Consider the following 27,784-nt stretch of genomic DNA (forward strand, 5'->3'; position numbering starts at 1 on the left):
GTACGGATCGTGGCCTGAGGAATGGCACTTCATTCCCTATCAACCATTTGCCACAGTTCGTCGTCTGAACGTGGGAATGGCAGGGTCTGCAAATGGCGTCCAGTCACATCCCAAATGAGCTCGATTGGCGAACGGTAGCCAGAGAAGAGCAAGTTGACTGATGTGAGCAGTGCGTGGTAAGGCGTTATTCTGCTGATTAAGGGCACTGGCCACTCCTTGGACGTAGACAGCAACACATAATATAATCTATGTATCGTTGGGCTGTCATAGTGTCCTGAATACGAACTAGAGGTGACTTGAATCTTACGCAATTGCACCCCAAACGATGATGCTGCTTTGTCGCGCGGTGGGGCGTTCCACAACTGCGGAGGGATTACACTAGTCTCCACATCGATGCCACACTCTCACACAACAACTATCATTGCAGAAACAGAAGCGTGAATCACCTGAGAACAAGATCCGTTGCTATTCCATCGTCCATATTGCTCTAGCCAGGCAACATGGAAAACGTTGGCGTCTATGCTGGTGTGGTAAATAGGGGTCTTTTTAACGAACCCCACAAGTGCAGACCACTAACTACCAATCGACGGCAAATGGTTTTTGTCAATATAGGACATACAGGGTGTCCTGAATATGCTCAGGAATGCAGGTAGAAGTGGCTTGCGCGTGCTCCACCGCTTGTCGGCGGATGCGTCGAACCACGAGTGCTCACGTCACTCGAGTGCTGGCTGCACCAGCAGCATATTTCACAAGTGCACATCAACGTAGACACCGAGGGAATGCTTTAAAAAATGGACCAATGAGCTTCTATTGCTCTTGTGACGCTAAATCTTCGTGCATGCGAGCGTTTACGTTTTAATTTGCGTTTGCTTCGTAGTTATAAATGTATGGCGTCATAGTAGAAAATCCCGTAGTGCTTTTATTTTATGATTTTAATTAATCGCTGACATTTCACTTTCGCGATTTTTATCACGCATTAATATTTGGATTGATGTTCATGGCATATTATCGCTCTTTACATCGAGAAAAATGACTCAAGCTACAATTAGCCTTAATATTATGCTTTTAGTAACAGCTGTAGATTAAGAGAATTTAAGTGCATAGGTTTTTTTTTTTATTTTATTTTTTTTAATTGAGCTGAGAAGAACTGAAAGAGTTACAATAAATCTAGTGTTTTCTTATTTCAGTGTTTGCATTCTTTTGATTGTGAAAGTGTAAAATGCAGAATAATGTGTGTAACACGATTATATCCATTGTTAGTATTAAATGTTATATCTGAATAAATGAATATTTTTGTTGTGAATAAGATAAATTCATTCTGTTTGATAAGCCTTGCTTGTGTAGACAGTAGATTTAATAATGAGCAGTTCTTAAATGTGAAATTTAACATACTAAATATATACGAATGCAAATTAGTAAAATTCTACATTGGCTATTATTATAAAACATTTTTTTCACATAGACTGCAATAAAAAGGGCTGACTTCTATGTACATAATATATAATTGGTGCAAATAATTTTCTTCTATGCATAGTTTTATGTAAAGATAGCATTTGGGTTCAGATCTTTATCACATATTTATTTCTTCGTATTATTTACCACTTATTAAGTAATACTTCATATGGATATTTTTACGGGGTGTCCAACATTTATTTCAAATTCTTTCAACCATGTAGTGAAATCTTCACAACTGCTTATATTTGATCTAACTTCGCAATGAAAATTTTCAGAAGAAATTGACGATGCTTTCATTATTTTGTACAGCAAATTGCGTGGCAAAATGTTTTCAACCATATTAAAGCACGCGAAAGGTCATGTGACATGACAGAAATATTGCTGGATCCTCATAGGTCCATCCTAGAAGCCACTCCCTCGGTGGCTACACATATGTGCACTTGTGAAATATGTGCACCGGCACTCCTCGAACTTGCCACATTCCCTTGTTCCAGCCACCGTTGCTACAGCCGGTACACTGTGATCCAGGTGAGTGTCAGCTGAGATTTGAGGTATGGACCAACTTGCCCTTCTCAGTCTGATCACCATGCCATTCGTAAAATCGTCTGTCTGCTGGAACTGCCTCCGTTGACGACGTACTGGCATTTTCTGCTATCGCACGCGTCCTCTGAGACAAGAACAAATTTTGTACGACTATTTCCCTAGCAAAAATAACGGCACGAAAACATTCTGCAAATTCCTTCCCTTATATCATCTTAAACGTGCGCTGGAGAGCTGCGCATTTGGCATCATTCACATAACTCGCTGACGTGAGTCCAACCTGAAATTTGAATAATTTTCGGGCCACTCCTTCTTGGTGTTGCATTTTCAATGTCCGGTAGTGTGTCGTTCAGTCTTAACGAGAAAATATAATTGTTCAAGTCGTTAAACTGTGGTAATAATTAAACTGTGGTCATATAATTTATTAAAATAGAGATTGATAATCATTATACTCGTATAACTCTGGTAACCGTAATAAGATTTTTTGAGCGCGCTTAAGCCTGCTGCATTCATGCACATGATGCACGTGACTTCAGTTTTTCACTGCATAATGCAAAGTTAAATTGCTTGTACATCTAAATTAGTAGCGGAGTTTGTTTTTTATGCTACTAAAAGAAAGTTGCGTAATATGATGTTCTGGGAAATGGGTTATGATCTAATCTAACCTTTTTCTTACCAGTATGAAAAATTTTGAGTTGATCTGCTTTTGGATTTTGAGAGTGCGTCAGAAAATCGAAAACGAATCACTCACAGGGAAAGCTGCCATTTACATAGGATTTTACATAGAATTACATAAGAATATTTTATATAAATGATATCCATAAATGAAATAATCTGTACTTTTGTGAGAATTAAAATGCTGTAGAGTTATTAAGTTATTTTTAAAGCAGAAGTACATGTAAAATGAGCAATGCTCTCGCAGACCTCGAACCTGGGCTTCTCGAATACCCGCCGAGTGTGCTAACGTTACACCACGAAGGCGTGCTGGAAGTAGACAGAAAGTACGCCCTTGTAAAGGACGAACGGAGATTAGGAGACCCAATCGCCAAATCCTGGTGGTGAAGAATCACCATCCACCACCTTTTTGGTTCAGATGCTACTGTAAAGTCATTAGGTCATTTTTAAATCAGGAGTACATGAAAAATGAGCTATGCCCTCGTAAGGACTCGAACATGACCACTCAAATTTGCGCCGAGGGTGCTAACCGTTACACCACAAAGGCATGCTGGAAGGAGGGAGAAAATAACTTTAAATACTCTTAAAAGAAAATACTAGATGTTACATGCAAAATATAAAATATTACGTAGATTTTTTAAATTTTATATTAATAATGCAATCGTTTCGCTTTGTATGCTCTCAAGTGCTTTATTCAAAATAGATTTAGAGCCTTGCATAAACTCAAAAATAATACAGAAATGATTTCTTCCGAAACTGATATCATTTCAGAAGTTTGAAATACATGATAGAAATTTACTGAGCTAAATTCCTTTCCTTTTTAAATCTTACCAGGAGAAAAGAATCAATATTTTGACACCTTTTCAATTGTTTCTCATCATTTCCAAGTGGCTGCTATAGAAATCGCAATTTCTTAAACACTCATTTCTTCCTTTCATTAATTACCTTCGCGAAGAAGGGTAATTTGTTAGTAATTAATTACCCTGCTTTAGAGTGTAATTTTTCAGTTTTGAAAGAAATCGTTATCGAGAAATCGATTGATGATGCCCTGCACCATGCAAGACGGATGGAGAGCAAAGGATCTAACGAGATTCCAGTTGTTGGTGTTGCCATTTTTTAATGTGTAATTGCTGTCATCTGTTACCAAAATTAGCTGTCCATAAAGTAATTCTAAGTGCAATAATTTGAACCTGACTTTATCGATAAAAGTTCTGAAAGTAGCATTGAATTGGTAAGATATTGATAATTTCTTGCAGCATGTGGTACCTGAGCTTTTTTCTTCTTAAACGTAATGCAAATTAAATATTAAAGGGAAAATTTCCAATTCATAAAGTATTTGATAACAATAAATCATTTTGAATTCGCTTTGAATCATTGCCATATATTTTACCTTTATTTATGATTGATTATGCATGCACGAAATCTAATAAATAGTGAACGAATGTTATGAAGTTTCAAAAGATATAACTGAATAGACGATTTTAAACTGCATAATACTATTTGATCTTTTACCCCCTTACTAATTCAGCATAATTTGGTATCCGCTCATGTAACCCTTGCTTATACATGCACGGGTTTAGGGTGGAATTGACACATTTAATCGAATTGCGGTAGAAAGGGTTTCAAAAAATCAATTGTTGCTTTTCTCTATCATATAATCCGTTGTACGTATGCAGATCCAAAAGTTTATGGTGTCAATATAACATTTGTTTAACAATCAGTTGCTCCTGAAGCTATGTAAGGACAATACTAAATGAATGAATTTGAAAGTTTCATTAACAATGTTCCGTTTTTGACTGTTTGAGAGAAGAAACATGTCTACGATGTTTAAAACGTGTATTGAAACGCTTCGATCATGTGCATGCTAGTTCTTTCTGTTCTACAGTGAAAGAAAACGAAAAATAATTTCGCATTTATAGACAATGATTCTCATAAAGGTAAACAATTGGAAGCATGGACGTTATAAAAACATTGCTTGAGTGCATGAAAAATGTTGAATTATTTGAGATTAATAGTCAAGAAGATAGCAGTACGATTGGATCTACGTAAGGCAACTATTTTGCTTATTTTACATTAATATATTCACAAAAATAACGTTTCTACACGATAGGTATTCTTCTTTCAGCAATTCAAAAACAGCAACGTCTCGCTGCAGTTCAGAATCAGCAATGCCAATGTAAGGATTGCTGATTCAGTGCCCTGATATCTGCTTTCTAGACCGTGGGCTCCCGGGTTGCTTATACATCTTACCCTGGACAAGTGATCAGTTTGTCGCAGGACCCCTGGTGTTTACTCCTCAAGCGAACTGGGTACTCATTTTATAGACTCACTTTAGAGATGAAAGGCTGAGACAACCCCATAGCTGCTATCATTAAAAATATTTTGACCTGTACAATATTACATGAGATGAGGAGTTTTATAAAAAGGTGCGCTAATCGCAAGATACTTGATGCAAAATTTTCTCAAGTGAAAATAGAAATATTTATTTAGCACACAATTTAAGGCATCAAGAGAAGCCTTTCAATGAAAATATAGAAAATAACTAGAGAAAATGTTTACTTCAGTATCTTGGCGCAAATAAAATCGGATGGTAAATAAAAGTTGAAAAGTTAAATGTGAACATTAAGTAAACACATCGAAACTAACAGAACTATTTCCTTTGTAAAATAAAAATAATCATCAATCCAATAAATATCTGTTTTAACCCCTTTCTTGGCCTTTCTGAATCATGTGATTTTATCTGCGTCATAGCTTGGAAGCAATATCTTTGCTTCATTTTTTTCTTTTATTTAGCGTTGTTAAAACAGCTAACAGATTTTTTTAATTTCATTGTTCTTGGTACGCAATTTTATTCTTCTAATTTAAAATATATAATTGTTCTAAGAAATAAAATGTTTTTTAATTAGTTATTTTTAAGATGCAACTTAAAAGTCGTGCCGGGGGGATGCCTTTGGAGAGCCATGTTTTCCATGAATGCCAGTATATCATCATTCCTGGTCCATATCAATGAGAAAAGAAAATAAATACAGTGCTTCAAACATGACCATACTGTCAATCATTCCGTTTAGTCGTGCCTTAGCTGCACTAATCTCTGCGGTCAAAGAAGAAATCTGCTGCGGTCAATCTGCTGCGGTCAAAGAAGAAACTAAATTTAAATATGAAAGCAGTGAAGCAAAGTTTTCCATTGCTTATTCAAAACATATTTGTAGGAATCTAAGCAAAACGAAAGAAATGTTCATAGTCTTCAATCGTTTAAACTTTGCAGCTGTATTTGACTGAAAGGATAAAAACATTGAAATAGTACTAACAAGGAAATGGAAATCTTTTGGAATGGAAAAACCAAGCTTCAAAACATCCGTCCTAACACAAAATAATATTTATTTCAAAATATATATTTGAATGCAATGTAATCACAAATACGCTTAAGAATAGGAATATATAGATAATATATTTATATAGAATTAATTAATTTTATATGAGGGCATTATTTTGTTAAAGAGGAAATAAATATTTATTTTCTGTAAACATATATATATGACTCCTTAACTTCATCGGAGAAACATTTTGGATTACTAGAAATAATAATTGTATCTTAAAATAGTGTGATTATTTGAAACATCGTGAGTTGATTCATTATTTGAAACATAGCCACAGTGTTATTTTTACTTACAATGTTATTTTTTAATAAATATTATTTCATTTCGGTGAAACTTGGTTTTATTAATGTAATAAAATATATTTAAAACAAAATTTGTCAAAGATGTAAAGTAAAATAATAATGTCATTAATGTTTTAAAACTGCATTTAAATTCCTAACGTTCTTTAAACTTTTACAATAAAGAGATTCGAAAATTTAATTTAAAAGTAAAGTATTTCAATCATAAATTATTTGTAATAAAATTATTAAGAAATGTGTTCTTGAATGAGTGCTTTGATTTTTGAATTAAAGCTACATTAGAAAGAAATTAAAACAAATATTATTCATATTATTAGGCTACAAAACAAGTAAACAGAAGTATATCCAATAATTCATATTAATAAACATCTATCAACGTTTCAGGTGGAAGTATTTTTTTACATTTTAAACTTATTAAAATATGTAGAAATATTGGAAATAATATGAAATAACGAAAATATAGCTTTCTGGGTCTTTACTGAATTAAAACTGAAAATAGTAACCTGTAGATAATACTAAATATCTAGTATATTAACAAAGTAATTTGTCATACGAAAACCTTATAGAGACTTGTATTGACGTCTGTAAGAAATATGCAAGTTTATTTTAATGTTCTAACTATATTATCCAGGTTATCTAAATACAATATGCAGGCATTGAACACAAGTACGTCGACCTGAGCTCAAATTCTGGAAAAAGGATAGCTGCATTAGATTTTCGGGTTTTGCCTCGTGTCTATCGGAAAATGGAGCCAGCTTACCTTAGAAATTGCTCCCAGAATGTCTCCCTCGTTAGACAGTTAACCCTCGAGTTCTATATCCAATATAATTTATAAAATTTTTCTATTATGAAATTTATCAACAACTGCCTTCTTGTACATTTTATACCTCCGAATGTCAGGAGATGCAATGATTAATGTGATTTCCTTTTCTTTATTAGCTTGTGTTGTAGAGACATTAGGTTAATTGGAAAAGCCAAAGAGATGAAAAATTAGCAAACGCCTTCGCCGGGAATCGAACCACGGACCTCTGTAATACTGGCCTAGCGTACAGAACCACTACACCACGAAGGCACGCTAAAAAAGTGGGAGAAATACCTTATATACTCCCCTTTTTAAAGGGCGACTGGTGTTTTTAGGGGACTCAATCGCCAAATCCTAGGTATGGAAAATCCTCATCCAACACCCTTTTAGTTCGGGCGCCACTGTGGAGACATTAGGCTAATTGAAAAAGCAGGAGAGATGAAAAGTTAGCAAACGCCTTCGCCGGGAATCGAACCTCGGACCTTTGGAATATCAGCCCAGCGTGCAAAACCACTACACCACGAAGGCACGCTAGGAAAGTGGGAGTAGAGAAAGTGGAGGAAAGTGGGAGTGTTCGCCTTTCAGAGCAATAAATGATGCCATCTATGTTTTTGGGCAATCTGCAAACTTTAAGCTCTGAACTTCAGCTATAGAGTTGTAGTAATGTTGATCGTTGCTGTACTGTGAATGCTTACTTTTTCCATTCTCCTAATAAATGCTGTTACCCTGTTATCCCTACGATAAAGCTATAATTAAATTTATTTTATATAAAACATGCCTGTCAACTAATGTTATTCCACAATTCTGTATTTATAATTTCGTAAGAAACTGCTATATTGATTAGTGTATATGCGTATTAATTATGCTACTATTACATGTAAATATATGTTTTTGCGCGCTTACGAAATTGCGAATTTTCGTAAGTTGCATATAAACTTATACCTTATCATACTGATGATTTTCTGAACGTCTTCACAATTTATTGATTTAATAGAAGGAATATCATCTAATTGATGTAATCTATAAAACATTGCTTCATAATTATTTTAATGTACACTGTCTAGAAAAAAAAAAGAAAAGGACAAGATACACTTAGAATGGAGGCTGACTCTGGCACTCTTTCAAGTTCTAGGACTGACGGAAACGCCTGCTCATAAGATCCAGACATGCTCTGTGGGAAAACAGAGCTTGCGATGTAATTGGTTAGGGAACTGAACATGAACAGCTATGAAGACAATCAGCAGAAAGGACTGCAGAATGTAGCTGAGCAGTTCTAATTTTGAAATATAAGCCTTTGTGTCTTGTCTTCTTTGTTGAAAAAAGAGCAACATAAAGGACTGTGAATATCATTGAAATACCACAGTGATGTATGAGTGTCACGGGAGACAATTATGGGATCGGGTTATGAAATGAAATGGCAGCCCAGATCATAGCTTTATATTTTCCAATTGCATGATAGACTCAACGGTCAGTAAGTGGGACTCTGCTGAAGCTATTTCTACAAAGTCACTGAAGTTCCAGGTAAAATGAGACCGGTACCACTCTAAGCCCTCTCTTCCGCGTTCGCAGTGAGGTTTATTTCGTAAGAGAAAATCATATTTTTTGTTTTTCAACGGTCTTTGTCATGACTAGTGTCCCGATTACTTGTCCCATTGCTAATAATGACGAACCAAGTACTGCACGAGCCACATTTCTAAGAGCTACATCCTCACACTCCCCTTACTTCACTAGTTTGACTGTTGCTCTCTTGGCCCTGTGTTTTTCTCTGTTTCAACCATTCCTGTCAACAGCATTCAATGACGACATCTGTTATGTAGAGATATGGCTTTATGATTATTTCTAAATATTTCACAATTCCATGATTAATTGGGATATGAGCAGTAAAATTACAGGTGCCGGCGAAAGGATAAATGGAATGTGAATAAAAGATATTTTTACCTTTTGTGAAGAGGGAGAATGTGTTCTGTTTCCTTAAGGAGTTAAGCATTTTTGATCTGCGGACTGTGGATGAAGAGGAACGGACGTGTTCTTTAAATAAAAGAGTTTCCATTCCTTGAACTGTTAAAAAAGGAAAGCTGAATAATTATTGTTAATAAATATAATGAATTAGGTCAGCTATAGCGGTAGGTTCTGTACAAAGTTTTGACTTGGAGCATAGCGCATTTTTATTGCTTATATGATACTTGTACTGTAAAGAAAACAGAAGGTAGACAGAATGTGTACTAAGATTATTATTATTTAGAGGGCTTTTTTGTCTCGGTGTGAGAATCTGTCTATGAATTCCAAAGGCTTGAAAATGAGGGAAATAGGCTAGTTGCATTTCTTTCGGTTAAAGTAGAAAAACATTTGAGGTACATAATTTTATACAGCTGCGTAGCTATAACTTCTTAGGGAAAAGTTGTGGGATGACAGAGATTGGCCAATTAAATTCAAATGAGGCATGGTTTCATCAGAAGATAGATTTTTAATTAATAATTAAATCAGAAGTTAAAAAATATTGTCGGAAAAGGAGCTTTTTGCTTTTAATTTGGATGATGAGTTTAGCGAAAACGAAGAAGAGAAAAAAATCAAAATGCAGATGATATCTCGAAGATGAGTTTATAGTAATGGAAAAGAAAGACCGGAGATGTGTAATGATGATTCGCAAGAATGCGAGGAATGAAAGAAAATTTATTGGATATAACTTGAATTGGACTTGTTGACTCGTGTCTTTCATGGATGAAATGTTTCAGTTTTACGGACATTTAAGAAATAACAGATAAGCTGATAACTGATTTTCTGTCCTACATAGAAGAAGTGTTCCAGTTATACAGAGATCTCAGAAATGACTGAGAGATAAAAGTGCCTGTACTACAGTGATAAAGAGATCCTGATTACTAACAACGAAAGGAGATTGTTTCCAGACAGTCTTCGGGATCTTGAAGGCTATATGTAATAAAATATGTGACGATCGTGGTTAATGTTATGGTTTACAATGTGATGTACAGACGCAATTCCGGACTGTTATTTAGCGTGATGGAGAGGACTGACAGTGTTAAGAAAAATTACTTCAATTCATTTGCAGTCTAGCTCTCTCAGTGTGGTATACTTCAGTATTGCGTAAGTTTTGTTTTAGATATTCCAGAATCTCGAAGTATGTCGTTTAAATGCTCTTCTCTTCTTCCTTGTATATAGAGATGAATATTTAAAACTAAGTATTACTATGCAAATATTTACTAAGGAGTTTGGAGATTATAATAAAATTATTACTGTATGTTTATTGGCAACTTGGCATATTAATGCGGTACTTAGGGAATAATATAAATATTAATACTCATGCAGCTGTGATTGTGTGTTTATTCGTCTGTTAAATGACACTACACTTCAAGACCTCTTAATTAATTGTGTATCATATCGAATCTGGATAAAAGTGCTTGCTTCTGTACTTGTTTATGAAATTACTTATTTGAAGTAAGATTAAAGCTTGCATACTCTCAATTTAGTACGTGATTATTCAGAGTACCCAACATTTTGTCTAAAATACAACTCATTGCTCGGACCCAAATATCGAGCGATCCTTCGCTTTGGTATGTCTGCTTCCTTCAGGCAGATTTCACATTTTCTTCCAACTGTGCTCGCACCTCAGAGGCATTTATGCAATTGAAGTGAATAGATGAAATCAAATATAAATGGATGTTATGCTCTAGAATTTCTTCTGTTTTATGATTTATCCGGAAGCTCTGTAACCCCAGCTGATTCACCCAATGAAAAATTTAAAAATATTCGCATGAGAAATTCCAGTACAATAAGATAACATTTTCTTTGTGTGTCGTTTTCTTTGCTTTCGAGTGTGATTTATATGTAAGAAGAAAAAGGTGTATTTTATAACATAACTAATATAATTCATAATACATAATAAATGACGTTTTTACTATGTGCATTATTAAAATGAATTTCTAACGCCATATATAATATTATTTACCCAGGCAATAGGTTAAAGAATCACTTATTTTAGTCGTTAAAAATTAATTAATTATAATAAATAATTTCACATTTATATTATATTAAACGAGTTATTTTGAAGTTTTAATTGTAAAATTGCATTATGCTTAGGATGATTCAGTCTAACATATTCATTTTTTACATTACATAAAGAATCCAGGTTAAACTCAGAACCGATATTCTACTGTCTTATTATCACTTAATCTTTATAAAATGTAATAATTTTAACTAAAATGTTCTCCAAATGAAACTGATCGTACATAGATGTGAACAGTTTCTTCGGTTTTCATTTCACTTTCATGAATTAAAGGGCACCTAAAAGCTTACTATATGCTTATATGTTTGCTATTATTGCGGTAACAGTGGAGATTGAAAAGCGGGAGAGTAAATTGTGTTTTTGAAGAACAGAAATCTGCATCTCCAGCAACTAAATATTAAAGTCGTTGAACAGTGGTAGTTTGACCTAAGTTGGAGAACAGGATTGCTTCATGAAAAGTTTGTGGTTTTCTTAATCTGTAACGTTGATAAGAACCACTTTCCTCTAAAGGGAGGTCCACGGAGACATTCCTTCTCTTAGTAGATACTTTTGTGTGTCGCCATAATAATAATAATGAATATAATTCATCAGTAAATATTTTATTTTACAAAACTGCAGCAGTCTTTTTTAACATTTGAATCACATACAATTTATTTTTCCAAAATAATAATAAAAAACTTTTTATACGTTTACAAATTAGTAAAGTAGAACTATCTGCTAAAGAGCGTGTTAAAGACAAAAATAAAAACTACTAGAATTGAGATAGCATTAAAAAAGAGAAAGTATTTCGAGGAAATTGTAAAATAATAGAAAATGTACACCTTTATAAAGAAAATGTAAAAAAAAAAAAGGAACAGGAAGCATTAAAACTTGAAAGTAAATAAATTTAATCATTTAAAGACAGAACACTTATTACATCCTGGTGTAACTTGCAGAAATGAAATTCCTTTGTTTTTTCATTCCAAAGAGATGAGCTCGGAAGTATAAATGTATAGAGTGTGAGTAAATATGCTGAAAAACTGATTAAGATATTTTTAAGTTTTCTCTTTTTATATTAAGTGCCTACTCGGAAATTAGGTTTTTGTTGCTTTAGTTGAATCTTTATGCGATTTCTTGCAAAATGTTTAATTATATTTTATTGTACACAATATCAAAGTAATACAAAAGGCGGAATGTGAGTTTTTTCCCTTTACATCAGTGGGGAAAGAAGGGGCATGATGTTAAAATGGCGTAAATTAAAGATTAATCTGACCGGGAGAGAAGGTATTTAGAGGAAATAATTTTTAGATTTAGCAAAAGTATTTAAGTTCTTCTGCATGCTTGACAAATTAAACAAGCGATTACAGTAAAAGTTGTTTTTTAAACTGGTGAAATAAATATTTAATTATTCATTATATTCCAACTTGAGGAAAAACACTGATTATATCACGACAGTTCCTTCTTAAGATATTAAATTCTTTATAAAATGGGATGAAATGATCGTCATAATTATGGAATAGAGCACAAATCTCTATTGATTAATAAACTGTTAAGGAAATCACAAATTATTATACATATTACGTGCGAATATTGTTAAGAATTATTCAGTGCTGTTAATTAAGCATTGAATAATTTTTCACACTACATTGTAATTCATTAAATTTTCCATACCTAATACTTAGAGTCTGTAATTAACTTTTGCAGACCTTAATATATCGTTAAGACTATAAAGGTATTCTATATTGAGACTATTTATACTATAAATTTACTAAAAGCTTTAGTGCTAGATTGGCAGGATTTGGAGAAATATCGGTATGACGACTTCAACAGTTTTTAAAATTATTATTTTAAAAGTTTCAGTGAATAAAAGCAGGTGCCAGCAAATATTCTATAAATCCTCATATCAGCTTCAAGTATTCTGCAGCAGGAAATTGGTGAGATTTGAAGAGTATTTTGCAAACGTCGCAGCACATGGCATTCTCAGCTCAGTGAAAAAGTCTGTGATTTTTATTACCACTTTTGATTTTTGATTTTTTCTGATTTTAAGTGTTACCGTACTCGATATCTGTGATGGATACCAGTTTTCAAGTATTACTGCTTTCGATACCTATAATTATTTAATTTAGTAATGCTTGCTAATCTTTTGTACGTATTTACTTATATCATTTTAGAATTTATAAGTAGCATCCAAATTTCTTTCAAAAATTGCAGTTATTTAGTGTACGAAAATTAAAATTTTGAATCATTTACATAAATATATAGTTCGAGTAAGATGAAAAACCATTTTGATTTCTTTTTCATTGGAAAACACCATCTTTGGTATGCATTTTGACTGTATTAAATGAAGTGATAAAATGTGAACAATTCCCCACAAATGTGTACTGTCCGTATCGCAAGAGTATCACTGTAATATGAAGCAATTTCTCTCTATTTTTCAAAAATAAAAATTTTCATATTGTCTATAAAGTTAATGTGTGTTTGCAATAGCAAAACATGCATTTTTCTTTTGCTCATGAACTACTTAAATATTACTTTTTCGTTAGGATGATCAGGACCTCGAGGACTCTGAAAATGAATTTCTTTTAAATTTTAAAAAGCCACAAAACAGTACTGCTTAAGTGAATATCGTCATTTGTTTTCACCTTTCATTAATCACTTATCTATAGGGATTTAGAAGACGATTCTTTCCCTAACTGCTATTATATCCTCTGTCCTTGTGTGTTTCTAGACTAATATAATATAATAGAAAATTTTTTCAAGAACATTTAATGTTTTACACTGAAACGTTTTCTTTGTTAAGAAAATATGTTCATATTCGTAAGCATACATTGGTGTTTCGTAAGCATACATAAGTTGGTGTTTTTGTAGTTTTCTCCACGAACACGACAAGTTTCCCTTAGAAATTTCTCAATAAAAACATCCTTCATATTAGACAATAGCCCTCGGGCATTTTTCCATAATCAACTAAGGGCCCACCAGCGGCTGAGTGGTAAAGCCGCTGAACACTGGTAGTTCGGTCCGAGGTTCGAATCCCGCGAACGGGCTGGCTGCATGGGCGTTTTCGTGGTTTTCCCCATGTGTAACGTGTATACGAGTCAGTTCCCCTTAGGAAGTCCTCCACGAAGGCATCCCTCCCCTGAGGCAGATAGCCCTAGTGTGCTTTGCCATAATTAAATACACCACACACCACCACCATAATCAACTAAACAAACAAATAAAGATGAGCGTAAAATTTAAAAATGTAATTTATAGATGATTCGCTAATATGGAAAAACTGTTAAATGTTTAAATTTTCTAAATATGAATAATATTTAGAGGGAGAATTTCATTCCAGCAAATTGAAGATAGATTTAGCTTTTTTTGGCGATTGTAATAAGTAAGGGTAATGTTATATCTTTAATAACCTTTTAAAATGTGGCATGATAAAAATACAAAATATAAAATTCAGGCCTCAGCTTTGAATCAAAAATGTTGAAGTTGACAGCATTTACCATAAAATTTAAATATTATGCTATAAATCAAGTATAAAGTCTAAATATATCTAACATAGGGGTATGAGGCCTTTAATCGCCCAATAGGGCCATAAATAATGCACCGAAGTAAAGCAATTTTGAAATCTGATTTAGAGCTTACCCTTGGTAATTTCTACGCCATTTCTCATCCATTTGAGCTTCGTGGCCGGTTTGCTGTTTTTGGCAATACACTGTAGAGACAACTTCTGCCCTTCCCTCATTTCAACAGTACTTCCATTCTTGTGCCCACGTATTTCCAAAGCTCTAGGAGGCACTATAAGAGATAAAAAAGAGAAAGGATCAGAAAGGAAAAAGGCATAAAAATACTTTTGCTCCATTGAAACATAAATTATGCATGGAATGATACTCTCAGAATAAAACAATAAGGTTTTGAAGAACATAGTTATAAGAAGAGAAAAAATTACCGTTAAAGGTGTGGTAATTATTCGAAATATTTATCGACAGGTGAAAATAAAAATAGCAGCTTGTGATTTATTCATTATTTAATCGAGGCAACTAGCCAGAATTGTGGAGAATGCTTCCAATTGCGAGTAGGGAATGAAATACAGTATTTTAAAAGTTAGGATTTTTTCCACTTACTTACAAAATCAGAAAATTATACAACTAATATAATACGCATCTCAGCCTTCTTTTAACTTGCACAAGGCACAAAGCTACCGGAGATGAGATACATTATAATAATCTTTCTTCTTCAAAATTGTTTGTAATGTGATGCCTTTTTTTTTAGCTGAAGCAATTCTTTATACATTTTGGTATCTTTATTTCCTCCTTTCCAATTCATGTCTTCATAGTAAAATGAAAACTTAACGTGTTTAAGAAGATGCAGGTAACATAGAGAGATGTGAAGGCAAAATGAAAACCAACAAAAAGCACTCAATATATGAAGAACGCGCGACAATTTCAGCATGTATGCTTTCCAGATTAGTTGATTTAACAAGTAGCCAAATAACAGATTTAGAATATACCTATAATCGCAAACTGTTTTAAATTACTTGGTTATAATACACACTTCAGAAGAGCTATTAGTTTTAACAGGCATCACTTCTATTAAGCATTGTGGATATGGCAAAGTTTATTATTGATCTTCTGCTCTGGACTTCGCAGTCTGAAATATATTCAGCAAGCTGCAAAGAGACGTCAAATATGTAATTTAATTCTGTACATATTTACAAATAATTGACGATGTCTTGTGGATATGGTAAAGTTAATTATTAATCCCCCCGCACCGAATTTCACAATCTGAAACAGTTTCAGCAAACTGCAAAGAGGCGTCTAGTATGTGATTTAATTCTGTACATATCTATGAATAATTGTTAAGCCTCATAGATACTATTTGATTTTCTACTGTACTCTCAGATTTTATAATACTTCTATAATAAAGAATTGAGTAAAGGTATGTTTGAGGGAGGACGATACATGTTGTGAAATTAATTAAATTACTCTATGGATAAATTCCTCCTTTTAGGTCGGATGATTCCTTTTCCGTAGTGCTAAAATTTGTAAATCTTACAGAAATTGATAATTTGAAATATCAACGAATCAATTCACCTAGAAGGTTAGGAATAAAATTTCTTATATTGGATAATTAATAATTCGTTTCTGTTTATTTATAACATAAAATGATTGAAAAAAAGCAGAAGTAAGCTCTTATCCAAATCTTAAAACTCTAGTAGTTATCTTCAATACATATAAGGCTATGTTTAAATATATTTGAAATAATATTTTCCAAACAAGCAAGGCCATTTCAACATAAAGTTGAGAAGTGAAAAAGTCATTTTAAAATGCATATATCTTTTGTCCTAAATAAATAACAAAAGAAGTAAAACGTAAATAAAAAATTTAGAAAATGTGCTTACAAAAGATAATTTAAATACTATTTTATATGATTAAACATGTTTAAATACATAACAAGCTCCTTCTTTTTATCACCAAAAATAAGGAATGCTTAATTTTCTGAATTGAAATACGGAAATATATGCTTTAAATGTCTGATCAATGATAAAAATCACGTCTAAAGACATCACAGTTTCTAATTTCATATTGATTTCGTTCTTGATAGCAAAACAAATTACCTTTTTGTACTTTAGGGAATATAAATTTTTCTCTATAAAGGTAAGCCAAGGAAAACTTAAAACTTAGTTACGATGATCAAGGGAAACTGATAAACCAATTTCTGTGCCAGTTTAATCAGGAAAGACGAACTGAAACCTTTAAAATTTCTGCATAAACCGATATTGTAACTATTTCGATGTTCAATCAATTTACATATAAATGCATTCAAAAGATAATTAGCTGTATTTAGAATTCAAAATAAAGCAGAAACATCAGTGGAATCCAAATATATCCGAGTAAAATATAGAGAGATTATTTGCGATATTATTGTTATTTCTGCTAAAATACATTATCCTTCCTTTAACGCCCCCTTATTTTACAAGGAGACTTACGACGTTTTCTTAGTCCACTTCAATGCCTTATTTTATGTATTATTTTCACTGTTTTGCCTTATTTTATTTATGTATTATTTTGCATTTTAGTATTTTACATTTTAGTATTTTTAGTATTGCTTGCACTCTTCTTTCATCACTGCACTATCGTCTCGTGCAGCATTTGTTTGCACCATCCCCAGCAGTCGTCTTGAGCACTATAGTCTTGAGTCCAAAGTGTGTTATGGGGACGAAGTTAATTCCGTCAACGAGGCTATCTGGACGGGTTACAGCCGAAAACATCGCGGATACAACAAAGCAAGGCGAAAACGTCACGGAACAAAACATCGTGGCAGAAAACACAGCCAAGAAATAACATCGCAGTTTCAAAATATTGTGGTACAAAATATCGTGGTCGAAAATAAAGCAGTTCAAAAACTTCGCAGTTTAAAACATCGTCGTCGAAAATATCGTTGTAAAAAATAAAGTACCTACAAATCATCGCTTGACGATAATATCGTACACATGCGTTTTTGAAATCCCATACTAACGTATTATGTAACTGACTTTCGTCAACAAACCGGCATCCGAAAAATTGATTGCACGCTATATATGAAAATGTTAATGACACTTTAAGAATAAACAGGAGCAAAACAAAATATAATTTTTACTAAAACAAAGCCAGATTAACAAATGTGAAAGAAAAGAATTTGATAATTAACTAAGCAATTTTTAGAAAGGTAAACTCATGCCGTTATTTAACTTTCTTTTCCTAAACATTTTTAGACTGTATTCTTCATAAAAAATTATCAGTAAACATTTATAAAGAAAAGGTGAATTTATTAATGTTTTTGTTAATTAATTATATACATTTAAAATTATATTAAATTCTATAAGTTGCATTAATTTTCTACTCACATTTAATTTTTAAATGCTTAAGTTTCCTTCTTATTTGTTCAGCAAAAATTTATTAGTTCCGTCGAAAATCTGAAACATAGAATTAAAAGAATCCATCTTTCCTTCTTGCGCACCCAAATCATTATGTGAACATGCATTTACAACTTTTAGAACATGAAATCGCATGTGTGTGATGTTATAGTCACGGGATGATTTGTAGGTACTTTATTTTTTACCACGATATTTTCGACGACGATGTTTTCAAGCTACGAAGTTTTTGAACCGCTTTATTTTCAACGACGATATTTTGTACCACGTTTTCACTTTGCTTTCTTTTCTTCCACGATGTTTTGTACCAATACGTTGCCCACTAGCGCCCGAGCGGTAAGTCGCTGAACACTGGTAGTTCGGTCCGAGGTTCGAATCCCGCGAACGGGCTGGCTGCATGGGCGTTTTCGTGGTTTTCCCCATGTGCAACGTGTATACGAGCCAGTTTCCCTTAGAAAGTCCTCCACGAAGGCATCCCTCCCCTTAGGCAGATAGCCCTCGTGTGCTTTGCCATAATTAAATACACACACTGTACCAATACGTTTTCGCCTTGCGTTGTTTTTCCGCGAAGTTTCGTCCGCGATGTTTTAGGCGGACACCATCTGGCCGATGTGCTAACTGCCCCAGTGGATTGGCTGCCTCGCTGTCGGTGGAAAGAAAGTCCACTTCAGTGCCTGAGTGTATTGAAAGCACGTTTAGACTGTATGCTGAAATTATGTTTTTGACTTATTCATTCGCTATTCCTAATCTTGGTAAGCTATCTATAAACAATAATGAAAACTCTTCTGTACTTCTGAAAAGATAAATACTATTTTCTAGTTTCCTGATACTGTTACTGCAATTCACCGTTTCAGTATTTAGATACATAATTTGATATCACGATACAATTACTACTGATCTTTTTTGAGGATATTTGATGAGTTGCATATGTAACAAGATTCTTTGCAGAAACAAATTTGTAGTAGTGTAAATATTATCTAACCCAATTCTACACTAGCTAGTGAAATACTTGAAGTAAAGAATTACACTTGCTTTGAGTACAGAAAAAATTATTTCCATCCCATGTTTTTGGGTATAAAGTTACATATTTGAAATTGATAGTGTGTAGAGGGTGAAAAAGGAAACATTTGTTCTTTTGAAGCTGAAAAGATTGCAAAAGTTGTCCATTTATACTAAATTTCTTTCTAAAATTAGAAATTGTTTCTTTTGGAAAAATGTTAAATTATTTTATTTGAAACTTTCTTTAGTTCTTTGCTCTTCTTCTAGAAATTGAAAATAAATATTGAACTTGTTGCTGCCTTATAATAGTTTCTATGAAACACCAAATTATCCTCCTTTTTTTAGTATTGGGTGTTTAATAGTTCTAGTTATTACTATTAATTCTCCAAAGGTCGAGGTTATGTATCATACGTTAATAGTTAGGTATTTTAATTGATATTAATAGATTACTTATTTTACGGTATTTATTTTAAGGTTGTTAAACTTTCGTTCAATAAATATTAAAACTGTATGGAATTCTCGAATTTCTGCGTTATATATATGGAACAAGTACACTTGATTAATACGCAGGATAGAGGAAATATATAATAATGGACCAGTAAAATTATGACCAAAACACAAATGTCATGAACTCTTCAGATTCTTTTAGATGAACTCTATAGGCTGCATTGTTTGAACCAGTAAAATTCTAATTAAAACACAAGTGTCATAACAAATGATCTCCTCGGTTGTTTTAAATGAACTTCATAGAGTGCACTGCTTAAAATGGATTTAATTAAATTAATATTAAAATTTAAATAAAGTTCACAAGTTTTCGTTTGGTAAGTTTTTGTTATGCTATATTTTTTCTTCCGAAAGTCGTACAAATATTCATTCATGAAATAGAGTAAACTCTTCACAAAGCTAAAATTTCATTGTATTCGAACTTTATATTACAGCTTATCTACATATTTAAGATTAGCTGTCTTTGAATTGAGTTACTGCAAAGAAATTATTAATTAGTTAATATCGTAATTGTTTCTGTTTTCTTCTTTTCATCTTTTTGTTACATTTTCATCATATGTTGGATTCCCTGAATATAAATAATTTTAATCATACCCGGTGCTGTACCTCTTCATTGTTAGATAATAGTACTAATTCGCCAAAATGAAAAAGTTATCCACTTCTGAGTCCACTAACATGGGTTAGTAATTCGCTTCGCTGCAATAAGAAACCTTGAATGTCTTTCAAAAATTAGTTTTATTTCCTTCGTGCAGAGATAATATGTACTGCATCATAGTAGTTTCACTACTGTCCTTGTAATAATACCGATGATAATAAAATAGTTATTTTATGAAATTAACTATTATAATTTCAAGTGCTGCAAATATTACTGCTTCTGTCATTGTAATGCATTATGCTCATTTAAATATTATCCGTTTTCCAGTTAACGGTATTACTTTTGATAATATAATCTTAATTATAATTACAGTTTCTTTAATGATCAACACTTTTCTGTCACTGTAATAACTTGCAGGCAATATTAACACAATGTTGCTGTTAGTGATTTTTGTAAATATTCTTAAAAGTTTTTAAAAAAATTTTTACTGTTATTAATATACATGGAATTTTTATCACTAGTACTAGTTAAAGACATATTTGTTAATAAAAGTAATAAGTTTTGATACTTTGTTATCTTGTTGATGTAAAATACATTAAATTGGTTTTATAAGAAAAAGATTTACCTATTACGCTAACTTTTGCTTGAGCTCTGATTGGTTGATTGTTTGGAGCTGGTCCTACCTGAAACAAAGGGAAAATTCTTAGTAAGCATGTAATGTAAATTATAAAAGATAAACGGAAATTTATAATAATTAATTAAATAAAATTAAAAATGTATTAATGTATTGGTAACTTAATTTATGAAAACTAATAAATACTTAGATAGATAAAAAATAAAGCGTTGTCAGTATTACTTTCTAAAGAAAACATCTTCAAATAATCAAATTATTGATTAAATAAACAAAAAACAGTAATAATAAATCAAACGAGAAATAGAAAGATTACATATGCACACCCCATCAAGAGTCTAGCACATATTTTACCCAAATGGTTTTAAGAATCAAACTAAAGGAAAACACTTAATTTTATCAGCTATTTATAAAAACGAAACGTTTTCACATATATGGTATACTGAATAATTATGAAGTCATTCTAATGATTATCCTTTGTAATACTTTTCATGCTTTCGAGTATTTTTTTTCCTCAATCTGTTACATTATATGAATAATACTTCAATAATTTGAAAGATAAATTTAATATCTTCTACTAATGCTATGTTAACATATCATAACTTAACATAATGACTGAACACAACACACAAACCGTGCTGGTTTCCGTGCGGGGTGTAGTGAGACAGATACAGTCTGTATAACAAAAACATCGAACGATTTGTAGCGGTATGATGTACTAGGAAAATAGTACGATTGCTATCAATTTGACTACACATAACACGGCAACATGTTCACTAAGAGAACATGAACTGCTTGACAGAAACTTTACGCATACACTCGACTTTGAGCATTCAGGTAAACATGATATGAACATACTAACATGTAGCTGTTCAAAATCATGTGTATACTTATGCATGAGAGCATACGAGTAATTATCAATACATGTTAACAGTTAATAAACCAAATGACAACGTGTGCAAGCAAGCCTCCGCATTATTCAGCGTCAGGTGTCGTAACCGCAACCGCCCAAGGACAAGGCGAAAAAGATTGCAACAACCGGTTTCTCCTTCTTCTGCTGCTGGGGTTCGGAGGTGTAGAACGGCCACTGGCTCTCCTCACTCTGGCCGATGCGATATGCCATTTTTCTTCTTCTCGTTTTGCTGCTTCCTTCGATGCTGTCTGTTACACCATGAAATTTTTTAAGTGAGATTTTGAAATGAAGATTCAAGAAAATAATTACTCCAGTTTCCTAATACAAGGCTGCGGAAAGTAATTTTTGTTCAACTTCTTCATTCTTTTGAGAAGTCTTCGTGCGCACGTGATTTCATTTCATCCTTTCCTGATTTAAAGAAGAAAAAGCAAAAATACCATGTTTAATCAAGTACGCTTAATTACTGCCGTTAAATTTTGACTGTTCCTTTTACTTGGAAAAACTAATTTATTTTTAAAGTTATGCTAAAAAAACGAACTGTTACTAGTTTAAAGAAAATGTGAATTTAAAAACTTTATTATTAGATAAATATAAATCTGGAAATAGGAACTCACTATTTGTTTGTAAATAATGCGTCTTTACTTCCATTTCTATAAATATGTACTACATGAAATCACATGCCCAATAAAACCTTTCAAAGAAACTGCGAAGTCCTGTTTTAAGTAACAGTCATGTATTTTGACTAGTAAGATTATTTAAAGCATAAGATGATAAACTACGTATTTCAGGCTGTTTGTGTTAAATTAGATGACTATATATTACACTCTTTGTTACGTAACAGCTGATATTTTTCGGAACTTCATGCTCACTATTCTTAAAAATATAAAGTTTAAAACAGAAAACTTAAAAATATTAAGTTTTCTGTCTTAAGACTTCTTAAACTGTTGATTAAATTTCATTTTCAAGAGAAATATAACACTAAACTTTTCATTTTATATTTATGCTAGTTATTGCTGATTGGTTTCAGGAGTTCTATTATAAACACATTTTTATGACTACGCATATAAAAGTAATATAAGACATTTATAGAATATTGAATAGGTAATGAAAATTCAGTAGCTAAGTGTAAAAATTAGTTGTCAGAAAATGCCAGAGATTATGAGTGAATAACTTTTATTATTAATTCGAAATTAAGTGAAAGTCAATCTTGATAATGGAATGCTACACTTATTTATTTCCTTTATTCATGAGGCAATCTCTAAAAACTGTCCTTTTCAAAAGCAATTTTTTATTCGAGCTCAATGAATTCTTTTTACCAGTTCAATCCTAAATCAAAGCATTTTTCTTTAATATTTTCCTTTAATAAATCAAAAGGCATTGACTTTAAAATACCTTAATTTATTTCTCCCTCAATCTTCTGAATTATTTTTGTCAGTAGCAGCACATATCGCGTAATTAATAAGAATCGTTCGTTATATTTAAACTACGTGCAGCAATATTTCACTTATCTGAGATTACAGTAAGAGACAGAGTGTATTTTATGTATAATAGCATTTATATATATACATACATACATATATATATACATAATTAATCTGGTAGCATAATGTGCAACTTTAAAAACCAATAATCTTTTTATCTTTGAAAATTCTAACTTCTAAATTATATATATATATATATATATATAATTTAAAGTAAAGTAGAAAGACAAACGATAAAAGACTTAACAAACGATAAAAGATTTAAGAAAGAGCAAACGATAAAATATATATGTGTATATAATAAATACATGAATTGAAATTATTGAAAGAACTGTCGTTATATATTCGATCTAACATGCTAAAGAAATAATAAACCAGCAAAATTTATTTAATAGGAAAAATCCAATTTGTCTAGCATTAAATTAATATTTGTTTAATAATTTAATATGTTTCATTTTTACTAACTGAAATCCTATAAATTTAATATTATTTTTGAAAATATTTCACGCTTGCTGATTAAGTTATCGGAATCAACAAATTAAAAAGGAAAGAAAATTGAGTAAGAAAATTACCAGGATTTCCTTTCATTCAAATAGTGATTACCCTCAATTTCTTTTCAAAATTTATTTATAAATGAAGGGCTTCATAATTACGATATAACTTCAGAAATTAATTGAAATGTGTGAATAGAAAGTCCCACCTAGCGTCTATTTTATTGCGTTAAAAGGAATTTCGCTTTGAATAATGCAAAGTTTGAATAAAATATAAAGTGCAAGTGTTTCATGTATAAATAAGATTTAATAAATCTAATTCGTATTAATTATCTAATATGATTTCACATTATATATTTTGCTGACTTTTCGGTTTTAACGTACGTTTTACAGAGTTATTAAAACGAAGTGTAAGAATCTATCAAAAGAAAATTCCTTTATTCTGGAGATAAAATTTTTACAAAAATATAAATTTATTAAGAAAAGTTATTAAAGTATTTGCTGAAAGAATGTTTATTTTTTCCGTAAAAACAACAGGTACAGTTAATTATAACGTTTACCTTTTTCCAAACATATATGTTCTCTTTTATATTTTATAACAAGCTCTTAGTTCTTAGGTAGTAGGTTTTACTAGCACAAAACCTTAACGTATTAATTCTTAGGCGAGAAATAAACATGCATTTTATATTAATTATGAATATGAATGAAAAATCTATAGTAACTGGTAAATACTCAAAGCTTTAATTTATTAGAAATAAAAATTCTCAAGAAAGTTAAAAAAATAAATTAAACTGTATGGGAATCAATAAATAAATTGAATATGCATTTAAATGTGTTAGATATAAGAAACCTTATCTACAGTCCCTTAACCTCTAATTCGAAGAATTTAAGCTCTCAAAGGTTCGATTCCTTTCTTGCGGTTATTGGTTATAGCAGACTATTTTCCTTCACTTTATATACTATAAAATTAAATTGAAATGGGAATATAAATAAAAGATAGCTGAGCATTTTCAGATTACGCAATTAACATTATAAGGTATTTCTCCCGCTTTCCTAGCATGCCTTCGTAGTGTAGTGGTTTGCACGTTGGGCGCGTATTCTAGAGGTCCGTGGTTCGATTCCCGGTGAAGGCGTTGCACGTTTTTAATCACTCCTGCTTTAAAAATAACCTAATGACTCTGCAGTGGCGCCCAAAATAAAAGGGTGGTGGATGATGATTCTAGACACCCAGGATTTGGCGAATGGGTCCCCTAAATCCTCATTCGGCTTTTAAAAGGAGGAGTATGTAAGGTGCTTCTCCCACCTTCTTAGCATGCCTTCGTAATATGGTGGTCAGCACGCCGGTCAGCACGCTGGACCAGATCTCCATTGTTCGATTCCCTGTGAGAGCGTTGCTCATTTTTCATCACTCCTGCTTTAAAAATAACCTAATGACTCTACAACATATCTCTGTTTCTTATCTACACACACAAATTTAACGTAATTTAAAGGGATAAGTAATTTAAAGGGATAACGTAATTTAAAGGGATAAACAGAGATTATTAATGAAGCTATTTTGTTCAGCATAACGATTTTAATATTTATCATGTTTGTGTTAAGATTGTATTTGACGAAATTAATTGAACTCGGCTTAAACGCATTAAGCAACACCGGCATTATGAGCACTACAGGTTCAGATGGAAGCAAAATTTCGAACGTAATATGTCATTGTATATATATATATATATATATATAATACATACATATATATGCAATGATGGAAAATGAAATTCCAAGCGCCTGAATGAAACACAGAAATGAGTTCAAAGGAATGAAATGTAGGCAAAGCATTTTGTATTTAGTATCTGATTATATTTCAAGGTCACAGGTTAAAGCATCCGCGAGGAAAACTATGTGATATGGTGATACATTAATGATCGCTGTATTTGCCGTTATGTAGAATGCAAGCAAAATCCAGACGCGCTTACTTTGTGTCCTAGAGATGCCGTATGTCATTTTATGGGATGGTGTTGCATGCCTGTTGCAATATAACAGTCAAATCCGCAATGGTCAGTGCTAGTTGAGGATATCGCTGGATTTGTCATCCTAGTCATGTCCCAAAGTGGTCGATAGGAGTAAGATCGGGTAACTTCGCTTGCCAAGGCAACACATCGACATACCGCAGAGTATGCTGGGTGACAGCAGAGGTATAGAGATGAGCATTAGAAATTTCATCCTGAAATATTTCTCAAAAATGGTAGCATAACCGCAACTCAGTAATGACAGCATAACCAGTCTAATGTACAAATGTGCTGTCAAGTTGCGTGGGATAACGACAAGAGTGCTCTGACTGTCATAAGAAACTACTCATCGGGCTATAACTCCTGGTGTAATCTCAATGCGTCTACGCTGCTGACAGCTTAGTTCCAAGACTTCCCCTGCCTTCCTCCAACTAACATAGGGTCCTCACTGGCACCAAGATTGAAACGGCTTTCATTAGAGAACACATCAAATCTCCACTCTGTCTTTAAATGAGATCTAGCGTGACACCATGAAAGTTACTGATGGTGGTGATTTGAGGTAGGTGGTAAAACGGCTACAAGGCGTCTTATTTGGAATTATTGCTCAGATAATCGATTTGTTACAGTTCGCTGTGTCACTCTCATGCCAAAAAACTTAGTGTTTTCCGCAAATGCAGTGAGCTGCACTTCAAATATGCGGTGAGTACGGCGGTCTTCCCTTTGAGTGGTGGCACTTGTACGGCTGGACCCCGGTTTTCTTGAAACAGAAATTTTCCGTAGCCACTGCTGCCAATATGCAAGCGCATTGGATAAATCCAGGTCTTCCCGGAATATCACGAGAAGAAAATCCACTTTATTGAAAAATAAACTTCCATTGATCACTGTTGTCAACATGCATGGACATTAGCTACATCACTGCCAAGTATTTCTGGAATCTCACAAAAACAGAATCCACCTTCTCATAGCCAAACACAGTAAGCTAGTGATATTGCCTTCTTCATCTCCTTAAAGGTATTATGGAATCAAATCGCTCTTAGAACGCCCATTTTGGAAGATAAATAATCACCGGGTTAGCTTGTTCATAGCGACGCTACTAGAGCCATATGCTTTCTTCTAGCTCAAAATTCATTAAACGTCATCTTTAAAAAGTGAAGACACGCTTTCCAAATTTCGTTTCTCTAGTACAACTCCTTCTTGGTTTGCGGATTCCATTTTCCATCAATGTATGTATATATATATATATATATATGTAATAACAGCAAAGAAAAGACGGAGCACTTTTGATACATACTACCCAGATAGGATACATCCATACTGAAAAGGAAGAATTCTGATTGCATAATATGCTAATATGTTGAGTTCGTAACATCTAAAAAACTTGGCAGTTGACGCAGTTTTAGTTCCATTTTTATTTGCAACTGATATTTGTGGCCACAGTTTGCTTGGCGCAACCGTGCCTTTTTACATAACATTTACATTTTTTATACTATTGCAGTAGCAAGCAAGACGGCGAAGTTACATCCTAGCAGGGTAAAAAGCGAAGCTGAAGTGCGTAGTTATGAAATATGGAAGCACGGGAACAGGAAAGTTTCAGTTCCCAATCATTACGTCCTCAGATCTGCGCAGGCCATAGAATGAGCTAGAAATGGCGCAATCCAGATAAATTATTACGAATTTTAGAACAGAGAGAGATGAATTTAAAGTCTTACATTTAGCTTAAATTATAATTTTCATTCAGATATTTCTTATCTTACATATCCCCCCTTCAAAGAGAGACAGGCTTGGGGATAGAATAGCCTTTTTAGAAGAAAACATTACAGCTGTAGCGAAACAAAGGAAAATACAACAGTGGAAAAAAATCACAGAATTGTGATATAAATATCTTTTTTAATTAAAAAATGTTGTAGATATCATTTTTACATAGAAGCCTCCGTTCCTTAATAAAGGTAACTAGCCTCCAGTCTTGCACATTTATCAAAGTTTACATTTATAACTTATGGCCATAAAAATCTTCAAACAAGTTAAATAGAATGAAAACCAAATATACTAAAATTAAAGATATATTATAAATTCTACACTGCCCTATAATAATAATATGTATCTTACATACATATATATACATAA

The 27,784-nt window shown here is 32.6% G+C and overlaps 1 protein-coding gene and 1 non-coding gene across 2 annotated transcripts in view; both read right to left on the reverse strand.

Moving 5' to 3' along the window:
• LOC118197468 (nephrin-like) overlaps positions 1-27,784 on the reverse strand; it is a 584,671-nt gene that overhangs the window by 302,873 nt on the left and 254,014 nt on the right. The window contains exons 4-5 of the mRNA XM_085822985.1: positions 20,770-20,827; positions 14,779-14,931 (exon numbers count right to left, since the gene is read on the reverse strand). Of these exons, the coding sequence (XP_085679111.1) occupies positions 14,779-14,931; positions 20,770-20,827 (211 nt within the window). The remainder of the gene's footprint in view (positions 1-14,778; positions 14,932-20,769; positions 20,828-27,784) is intronic.
• TRNAI-GAU (transfer RNA isoleucine (anticodon GAU)) lies at positions 7,603-7,676 on the reverse strand. Its single transcript has one exon. It is a non-coding gene; the product is annotated as a tRNA-Ile (tRNA).

The sequence above is a fragment of the Stegodyphus dumicola genome, chromosome 8 (genome assembly GCF_044657685.1).
Source record: "Stegodyphus dumicola isolate Sdum_Otavi_A_Nest chromosome 8, ASM4465768v1".
Lineage (NCBI taxonomy): Eukaryota > Metazoa > Arthropoda > Arachnida > Araneae > Eresidae > Stegodyphus > Stegodyphus dumicola.